Source organism: Carettochelys insculpta, chromosome 9, assembly GCF_033958435.1.
Source record: "Carettochelys insculpta isolate YL-2023 chromosome 9, ASM3395843v1, whole genome shotgun sequence".
Lineage (NCBI taxonomy): Eukaryota > Metazoa > Chordata > Testudines > Carettochelyidae > Carettochelys > Carettochelys insculpta.
Genome location: NC_134145.1, coordinates 65,711,835 through 65,722,109, shown reverse-complemented (window position 1 = coordinate 65,722,109; position 10,275 = coordinate 65,711,835). Strand labels below are relative to the sequence as shown.

Below are 10,275 nucleotides of genomic sequence, written 5' to 3'. Positions count from 1 at the left end.
TAAATGGTGAGGGGCTATGTGAGGAATTTGCATTGTGTTGCCAGCATGCAAGTCTGAGGCAAATGACCCCTGAAATTCAGTCTGCGGGGCTACTGCTTTACATTTTCATAGGATAGCACAAAGAGTTAGTAAGAAGAGGGCTTTCCCAGCAAGAGCCTGACATCACTGCTACAGACCATAGCCATACCAGAACAGACTCAATGTTTAAGGCATAGAGAACCAAAAATAGTAATCAAGGCTGCCTTAAATATTGAGTCTGTTCTGGTATGGCTGTGATCTGACAAAGTGGGTCTGTCCCACGAAAGCTCATCACCTAATAAATTATTTTGTTAGTCTTTAAAGTGCTACTTGACTGCTTTTTTGTTTTGATAGCATATAGACTAGCATGGCTTTCTCTCTGTTACCAATCTCTGCTACAGTGTGGGATTTAATAAGGGGAAACCTTAGGGTACAGGTGCTGGAACTAGAGGTGCAGGAAGCACTGCAGCACCCTCAGGCTTGAAGTGGTTTTCATTATATACAGAATTTCCAGTTTGGCTCAAAAGCTCTCAGCACTCCCACTAACTTGTTCCACCACTTGGGTCTTAGGGGGTACACAAACTATTGCCCAGCCTTCACATCTGGCCACGTGCTCTCATGCCACTGACACACTGGCCCTAGTGCACAGGTTTGAGGTTGGGGGACATCAATGAACACCAAAGCCCCTCAGCTTCTCATTCCCTAAGGTCATCTGAGTTCTGTCTGTTCTGCAGCAGCAACTGCTCTGTGTAGTGTGACTGGGGGAGGGTCTGGCTCAGGCCCAGGGCAGAGAGAGCCTTTATATATGACTGGAGAGGGGAAAGCTGCATCACAGAGACAGCTGGAGCCTTCTTGTTCTGCCTTCTCCCAGGAGCTGCTGGAAGCTGAGGAAATAACTGCTAGACAAAATGTGCAAAGGATTAGCTGCCTTGCCCCACACATGTCTGGAGAGGTGAGAACAACTGCTGGTTATGCAGAAAACAAAATGGTAGTTGATGCTTCAATGTCATAAATTGTTTAAATTTAAGAAATTAAATTTAAATTGTGTTTACATATGCAAATACTTAGCCTGGAACTGTGTTGCAGGGGAAGGTGAGAGACAAGGTCAGATGAAGGACCATTACAAAAAGTTATAAAAAGCAGTTTTCAGTATTGATTCAAAGAGCTGCTGGATGGTGTCTTTTCTGGCTGTATGCTAATTTACTGTAATGCACTAGCCAACAGCACATGTATTTAGAATGCTGAAGTATTACTGTGCTAAGGACCTAGGTGGAATCTTGCTTAAGCGCAGGCTGTGTTGGGACTATGACTGGTGTGTCAGTGCTCAGAAGAAGGCGGCACCGTTTGACAGAAAGATTTTGTAGCTGGACTGTGCCATCATGTTGAGATTCTTTCTATTGCCTGGGCTGGACCAGCACTAGCCCCACTCTTTCTGGTTTGGAAAGTACATCAGTGGGCAGTGGCTTTGGCTCTGGGCTGTAACTGCCATGGGGCTGGTTCCTGAGTTGACACCCATATTGAGTGATGGAGGGCAGGGGTGGCAGGTTTGTATAATTTTTGCTGTTGCCCAGAATTGTTTCAAGTCCCCCCTCACACACACGCATGCAACCTGCCTAAGGCTCTGGGAGTTTAGGTGCAGGAGGGGGTGCAGCCTCTGTGAGGGTGTTTAGGTGGTGGGTGTAAGCTTGGGACTGGGGCAGAGGGTTAGTGAATAGGAGGCAGAGATGACACGTGGTGGGGTACATATGGGGCCATATGCACCCCCCCAAGGCAGGAGAAGCTGGCCAGAAGGCCAGTGCCAGCAGCAGGAGTCCACCTTGTGTCCCAGCCCCCTCCCCACACTGCTCTCACAACAGTGGTGGAGAAAGTGCGGCAAGGCAGCTCCAGCTCTCTCAGTGATGCCTTTTGTCCATGTCACTACAGAGGAGGGAAAGGACTGCCCCAGCACTCCCTGGAAGAAAGCAGTGCTGTGCAGCTAGACAGCAGAGCAGCATGAGCTGGAGCCACCTTGCTGCTCTTCACTCCAACCCTTCTGCTGCTGCGGAGTACGGGGTGATGGGGGGCATGGATTCACAAAGGGACTAGGGGTCCACAAGGCCACATCAGCAGCAGGAGGAGCAGGTGGGTGGCATGGACTCCCCCCAGCAGCAGTGAGCTCCATGGAAAGAGGTCCCTTCTTTTCCCACTCCCACCACAACCCTCCCCCAACCCCTCCTCTCCTCCACCAGTATATGCAGAGTATGCCTCTTTTCATATTGCACAGCCACAGCCACCCTAAGCCAACACACCTTCTGATCCAGAGGTTGCCAGAACTAAAAGCAGAAATTGATAAAATTGAGCCACAGCTCCTAGCTGGGAGAGCAGAACAACTCGTATCTTCTGCAGATTGGCACCAAGGGAGATCAGTAACACAACTGACTTATCAGCAGGCTCACATTCACACTTTACATCAAAATCATATGCACAGTTACGTCTGTGTCCCCTTGGCCACAACACTAATTAACGCTTGTGCTATTTTTCAAGTGGTCTTTCCCACAGTGGTTACATGATAAAATAACTGTGCAGTGATTTTAGTAGCTGTTCTGTGTAAGAAAAGCCCTTTAGATTGCCTATGATGATTAAATTAATGATACTGTATGTCAGTATTATGGCTTTCCTGTCTCATGCATATAACCATGCCAATTATATATTGATTCTGTACTATTCTGTCGGCCTGGTGAATGGATGTTTAAATCGCATTCCAATGGCTGTGTTTGAATAATCTATTATGGCTAGACATAGTAAACTATCTGTAAATAATATTTATTTAGATGTGCCTTTGCTTTATAAGACAGTTTAGTAGGGAGAGATAGCTCAGTAGTTTGAGCATTGGCCTGCTAAACCCATAGTTGTGAGTTTAATCCTTGAGAAGGTCATTTGGGGGCCTGGGGCAAATAGATTTAAAACAAAAAAAATCTGTCAGGGATGGTGCTTAGTCCTGCCAAGAGTGCAGGGGACTGGACTTGATGACCTCCCAAGGTCCCTTCCAGCTCTATGAGATGTATATCTCCATATATTATTAGTATAGACAAGTTTTATTAAAGCTAGTATTTTGAACAACATTCACAAGATTCAAGTTAAAAAGGAAGACACTGCACAGCTGGACAGAGCTGGCCCAGTGAGACCTGGCTGGTGAGCAGGGCACAAGGCAGCATGATGACAGTGGGGTCTGGCCAGCAGGCACTGAATGGTATCATTGACTGGAGCACAGGCCCCTGAAGGGGTAGGGCCAAAAGCAACCCTGGCTCACCTTGCCCTAAGCCTGGGACTACATGTGGAGTCAAGTCTGGGTTATGGGCAGTTACAGTAACAGTTTAAACAAGGAGAAGTCCTGTGGCACCGTACAGACTAACAAATTTATTGGAACATATGCTTGCGTGGGCAAAGACCTGCTTTGTCAGATACACATAGATCACATGCATCCTGACGTTGCGGGAGGTAAGCAAAGCAGCGGATCAGGTTGGGGAAGAGCTCCAGCTCCAAATATTGGTGGAGCCAGGCCCCCAGCGTATTGGAGTACCGGGGGAGTGGGCAGGCATAGCCTGCCCATGGCTAAAAGGCCCCTCTCACGATGAGAGGGGGCCCACTAAAAACAGCCCGGTTCCAAATGAATACGGGGGACAACGAAAGAAAAACAGGGACGGGAGTGAGGGTCAAAGGTTTAAAATAAGGGAGCCGGAGGGGGACACCGAGCAGAGGACCCCGGACAGCGCCCACCGTTCCTCGAAGGCATCCAGGGAGTTGGTGGACGCCGCCCGGAGGAGCCAGGCCCCCAGCCTAGGAATGTTTATACAGCCTGGACACCATGGGCCCATATAACTTGCTGGCCGGATCAGGCCTACTGATGATGGGGGAGGGTGGGAGGGAGAAGGAAAGGGAGGTGGGGCCTGCAGAAGCTGTCAGTTCCCCTGCCCCTGATGGAGGGTGATTTCAGTGAGGGCACATCTTCAGTTCAGGGTCGATTTATCACACCACCACAGATGCAATAAATTGATCTGAATGCACTCATCAATGCCAGCACTCCAGTAAAATGAGAAGAGTAGCTGGGGTCAATGTTATCACAAGGAAAACTCCACTTTGGGTACACCAATTTCAGCTACATGATTGCCATCATACTTAGACTCCGTCAACCGCCTAGACAAGGCCTGTGAGATGACACAAGTAATGCTGAAGCTTCAAGCAATAGCCTTCTGAGAGGTTGTCTACACTTAAAATGAGCTGCTATATCACTTCAATGATGCCACTATCTATGCAGACAAGAGGGCTTCTCCCAACAGCAGATTTACAGGTCCCTGGCTGAAGAATGCCTGTCTTAGCTGTGTCAGCTGGGAATTTCATAAACTCAAAGGACGAAGATGTGTAAGTCACAGGTACCCCTGGACCAAGAGTCACTTTGCGTTTGGAAAATCCCACCTCTCCTCACTAGTTTTTCTAAGACCTCACAGGGTACAGCTGTTGTGAATGACTAATTTCCTGTATTTCCTTCTAATATGTTTGTGATTAATTAAAAACTGTGCTCACAGTGTATTCCATACAAATAAGGGCCGACCCTGCGCTCATCTTGCTCTGGAAAATACTTTAAAACTAACAGGTAATAGATTCTTTTAAGAACTCTCCCACTTTATCAAGTAATTAATAGAAATCTTATGTACATCTGATGTCCATTTTGTTTTTACTAGGCAGTTCTGGTAAATATTTAGCTGCAGTTTAAATCTATCCAGGCCCCTTTATACAAGTAGAAATGACAATATTGGTTACATTCATACTACACAAGAACTCAGTTTAAGCTGCACATCTCCATCTATGTGAACAACATAGCTGGAGCTGACATACCTTAAGTTGAGTTACCACAGGGCCTACACCATCAACTTCCCTTACTCGTCTCATATGCGGTAAAATAACAGGATCGACGGGAGAATGATCTGTGGTCCATTTGTCAGGTCTTCACTAGGCCTGCTAAATCGACTGTCAGTAGACTGACCTGATCCAGGCTTCAGTGTAGATGTAACCACAGAGCCGAATTCTCATATACAAACAGGTTCCTAGACCGCCTTTCTGTAGCCAGAGGAGGACAAAGAGGTCTCGATATAAATGAGAACTGGGAGTATGTTGTGTAAGTCAGAGGGGAATTGGGACCTTGGCCTCTGCCTGATAAGGATGTTTTGGGGACAATAGAAGAGAACATGATTTTACTGTTTTTGAGTGCAAACAGAATATGACCAGTGCTTATGACTTCTTTTTGAGCAGTGTGACAATCAGCCCATCTAAAGACCAGCAGGTCAGAGATGGCATAGAGACAGCACTCACTGAGCTGCAGTACCTACTTTGAGCCAAAGGAAACACTTGATCTACCTGAGCTGCAAACCTCTGAAAACTGTATAATGAGCATGCACAGTGTGTTCCCAAGAGCATTTTCAAAGTGCCTACATGATTTAGGAGCCACTGTCACATTTTCAACGGTGACTCTTACACATAAAGGTTTCAGTCCAACTGACTTGAAATATTCACCTTTATCTCTGTACTTGCAAGAAGAGACCAAAGGCAGAGGCTTGCCTACTTGGGGACCAAGTTACCTTTGAAAGCTAATTAGTCAAACACCATTAAATCCCTGTGTGGGAGTTCTCATTCAGAAGCAAAGTAGCCTGAAGCATCCTGAATCCTGTCAGCAGTGCCAGGTTAGTCTGGAGATTCAAAGGTGGTATTGTCATGCAGGAGGAATCCCTGAGGCTCCTGGGGGCCTTGTCCTGTCAAAGGGGCTGCACGGTATGCTGGGGTTTGGAAAGTGACTGGTTGCAGTTTTGGAGCTGCTCAGAAGTTATGAAATTAGGAATAGAAGGGTGCAGCAATTATTATTAGGTCTCTAAACAGAAAAAATAATCCAGTCTCCAAAACTCCTCCCACGAAGCAACCCCTACCCATTTGAGGCATATACCTCGATATGGGAGAACATTTGTTTTCTCTTATGCTTGGGCAAAGCTGGAGCACCAGTGCTCTGAGATTCACAGTGGGTTTGGCATGTTCTTGTGGATCCCCACGCAAATAAAGGTGTAGCTCACACAGCCCAGTGATCCTGTCACATATCCACACTATGCCCAAACTTTTAAACCAGTGGTCACCAACTCATTGATTGGGATCTACTGGTAGATATTGGAACCTCTGACCCAAGATCCTGACTGGTTTGGCCAAGAGGCTATCAAGGAAGTGCCACCACTTCAGTTGCCTCTCCAACCGCTGCTGTGCTGCTCCTGCCTTCCACATTGGAGCTGCCCTCACACCCTAACAGCCCTTTGCTTGCTGTGAAGGGTAGAAAAGACAGAAGAAGGGGTTTCTGACAGAGTGTCACCCTTCCCCACCTCTGTACCCGACCCCCCACAGACAAGGGGGACCTAGCAGGGCTCAGGCTAGAGGGAGCTTGCTGACAGCTGCTCCTATGGCTGACTGTGTTCAGCATACTTAAAGGGGCAATGTGAATCTCTGTCACTCCCACACAAACACACTATCTTTCACAGTCATCTCCCAACACAACACAGGCAGAAAAGTCACATGGTATAAACTTGAGGAAATACCACACCTAGGCCATGTCTACACTAGCCCCAAACTTCAAAATGGCCATGTAAATGGCCATTTTGAAGTTTACTAATGAAGCACTGAAATACATATTCTGCGCCTTATTAGCATGTGGGCGGCCACGTCACTTCGAAATTGACGCAGCTCGCCGCCACGTGGCTCATCCAGACAGGGCTTCTTTTCAGAAGGACCCCGCCTACTTCGAAGTCCCCTTATTCCTATGAGCAGATGGGAATAAGGGGACTTCAAAGCAGAGGGGGTCCTTTCGAAAAGTAGCCCCATCGGGACGAGCCACATCAATTTCGAAGTGCCGTGGCCACCCACATGCTAATGAGGTGCTGAATATGTATTTCAGCGTTTCATTAGTAAACTTCAAAATGGCCATTTATATGGCCATTTTGAAGTTTTGGGCTTGTGTAGACACGGCCCTAGAGTTCATAACCAACCCTCAAATAACTGTTCCAGCTCAAATGGATTGACAGTGTTCTTTGCCTCTCAGACTCACCAGTCCAATACTGTAAGGGTCCCATTCACACACCCAAACTGTCTCCTTACTCTGCCTTCAAATGCCCCACTTACAACTCTGTCCAGTCTGTGCGGCCTCTGACCCATCACCCTGGTGCATTCCCTCATTGACCTTGAGGAAATGCCACCTTTGTGCTAGTCTGGCATTCCGCTTGTTGCTGCCAGCTGCCCCACCAGCTACCCACTGGTCTCTCCTGCCTGCTGGCCACCCACTGCTTCTCCTACCAGCCACCCACCAGTCACTCCTGCCACCTGCTGCTTCTTTTGCTGTCCACCCACCATTGTTTGCCTGCTGTATTTTGGGGTTTGCTGTAGGCAGAACCCTGTGATTCCAGCTCTTTCTGGCTTCAGCTCTCAGGCTGTGTCTACACTAGCCAAAAACTTCGAAATGGCCATGCAAATGGCCATTTCGAAGTTTACTAATGAAGCACTGAAATACATATTCAGCGCCTCATTAGCATGTGGGTGGCCGCGGCACTTCAAAATTGATGCAGCTCGCTGCCACGCGGCTCGTCCAGATGAGGCTCCTTTTCGAAAGGACCCCAGCTACTTCAAAGTCCCCTTATTCCTATGAGCAGATGGGAATAAGGGGACTTCAAAGTAGGTGGGATCCTTTCCAAAAGGAGCCCCGTCTGGACGAGCCGCATCAATTTTGAAGTGCCGCAGCTGCCCATGTGCTATTGAGGCACTGAATATGTATTTCAGTGCTTCATTAGTAAACTTCAAAATGGCCATTTGCATGGCTATTTTGAAATTTTTGGCTAGTGTAGACACAGCCTCAGTGATTTCAGCTCATAGTGGCTTCAGCTCTGGGCATAGCCACAGCATCTCAGTATTCACCAAGGTTCATGGTTACCAAATAACCCTAGACCCAGCTTTAGATCTATCTTTGAACAGTGCTGGCGAGGACTAGTCAAATAGCTGTATAGCCAAAAGACTCCCAGCCAGCTAGTTCAACTACTCTCCTTCCCCCGTCCCCGACTTCAACCTCACAAGGCTTAGATGTGATTCATGTCTTACACAGCAGTGATGACTGCCCTGTGCCCCCACAATAACTTCAAGCATTGGTCAGACTCCACAATTCTTACACTGGGTGACAGCATAAGTTGGGACTTTACAACCATATGCTGTTTACAGTAGACAAAAAGTCATTTCTTCACCTGCTACCCATAAGGCTTTGTTTACAAGCATTACATATGCACACCTGTGCATTTTCATGCAAATGAGCTCTAAAGGGGACAGTCCCCGAATTCTTCAGCAGTATTGAGCTCCTACTGGCACATTCCTTACATAATATATTTGGGGTTTTGGTTTCTATTGGTGGTACGTATCTTCTCTTTACCTTGATATTGGTACACAACAAATTAATTTCCTTTAATTTTTTTCCAATCCATGTATGGAACACTGGCCAGGAGGCTCCTGAAATTGAGCTTCATCTCCTGGAGGCTCCTGCAGCAAAACCAGGAGATTAACCTTTAAGACTTGGCAGCACAGAGGGCTAAGGCAGATTTTCCCTTACTCAGTGCCACTCCTGGAAGCTGTGGGTATGTTCTTATGGCCTCTGGGGGAGGCAGGGTAGGAGTCCTCCACACACTGGTCTTCCCTACAAGTATAACCCTCCACAGCTCCCATTGGCCAGAAATGGAGAACCACAACCAATGGGAGACATGGGTACAGTGCCTGAAGATGGTGGGGCAGCATGTGGAGCCACCTATCCTGCCCACACACAAGCTGCCTCCCTTAGTTCTACTGCACCACTGCCCCAGAGGTTCCTGAGGTAAATAGTGCCAAAAACCAAGCCCTCATTTGAAACCCATCCCAGCTCTGAAACTCCTCCGGCACCCCTACCTCTTGCTGCAGCCCTTAGACCCTGCTGCACCCTGACCCCCATCCTGCACCTCAACTCACTACCCGAGGCTCAGCCCAGAGCCTCTCTCTCACTCTGAACCCCTCAACCCAAGACCAGACCCTGAACTCCACAGCACTCCAAACCCCTGCCTCAGCTTGATGAAGGTGTGAGGCTGGGAAAGAAAGAATGGATTGAGCATAATGAGGCCTTGGTGAAGGAGTTGGCCAGGAAAGGGGCCTCAGGAGGGTGGGGAAGGAGGCAGAGCAAAGGTACGTGGGTTTGGGTAGATTGTGGATTGCACATGAAGTCAAAAGTGACCTTGTACTTTAAAAGTTTGCAGACCTCTGTTTTAAAAAACAGTTCCATGCACTGTTCTAACTTTTTCCATCCATGAGCAGAATGAATTCTGTTATGTGCACCAATGCATTCGCAGATGCACACCACCAATAGAAACACATGCTGCTGGCTGTGGACAAAAGGTGGGTGCTCTGCTAATCAGCTGCATGGCACTGGAATTTCTCATGGGTAGCTGCCCAAGCACTCAGCTTACAAGGAACACTGGTCTCTTGTGCCAGACTGCCAAAGGATCCCCTTCTTCCTTAAGGAGAAGCCACAGCCTCACTGCCTGAGGCTGAGCCTCTGGGTTTCCACACTCTTACTTCCCCCAAAGTGTCCAGCTGAGAGACTTCGGGAGTGACTTGTCCACTCCTGGGTATCAGTGCACCTCAGCAAGTACTTGCAGTGATGGTAGGCAGCATTTTAAAAACAGGGACTAGATGGAGATGGCTCTGAGTGACTACAGAGAATTTTTTTCAAAGGAATCTGCCTGGTGGGTCTTGCCCATATGCTCAGGGTCTAACTGATCACTCTTTTTGGGATCAGGAAGGAATTTTCTCCTGGGTGAGACTGGCAGAGACCCTGGGAGCTTTTGCCTGCCACTGCAGCATGGGGCCTCGGTCACTTGCAAGTTTGAACTTGTGTAAATGATGAAGTCTTTGTATCTGGAAGTCCTTAAACCATGGGTGGGCAAGATGCAGCCCATGTGATCAGACAAAATGATCACAATTGCCCCTTCTGATTTTAGTAAGAGTAACTGAGTAAGAATAGACATTACAATTTAAAACCTAACCAGTGTCCCTTAAGTGACTTGCCACAAGATGTCAGAACATTTTAGTATTAGAGCTGAATGGGTTTAATATTTATTTAATATTGCTTCTTAATACAAGAATGACAAAGTGCTCCTTTCAGATAATTTCTAAGCTATTATCTGCACAAAA

At 47.5% G+C, this 10,275-nt stretch overlaps 1 protein-coding gene across 1 annotated transcript in view; it reads left to right on the top strand.

Moving 5' to 3' along the window:
* Window positions 1-862: 862 nt before the first annotated feature.
* RGS5 (regulator of G protein signaling 5) overlaps window positions 863-10,275 on the top strand; it is a 63,636-nt gene continuing 54,223 nt past the window's right edge. The window contains exon 1 of the mRNA XM_075002785.1: window positions 863-970. Coding sequence (XP_074858886.1) covers window positions 927-970 — 44 coding nt within the window. The 5' untranslated portion in view covers window positions 863-926. The remainder of the gene's footprint in view (window positions 971-10,275) is intronic.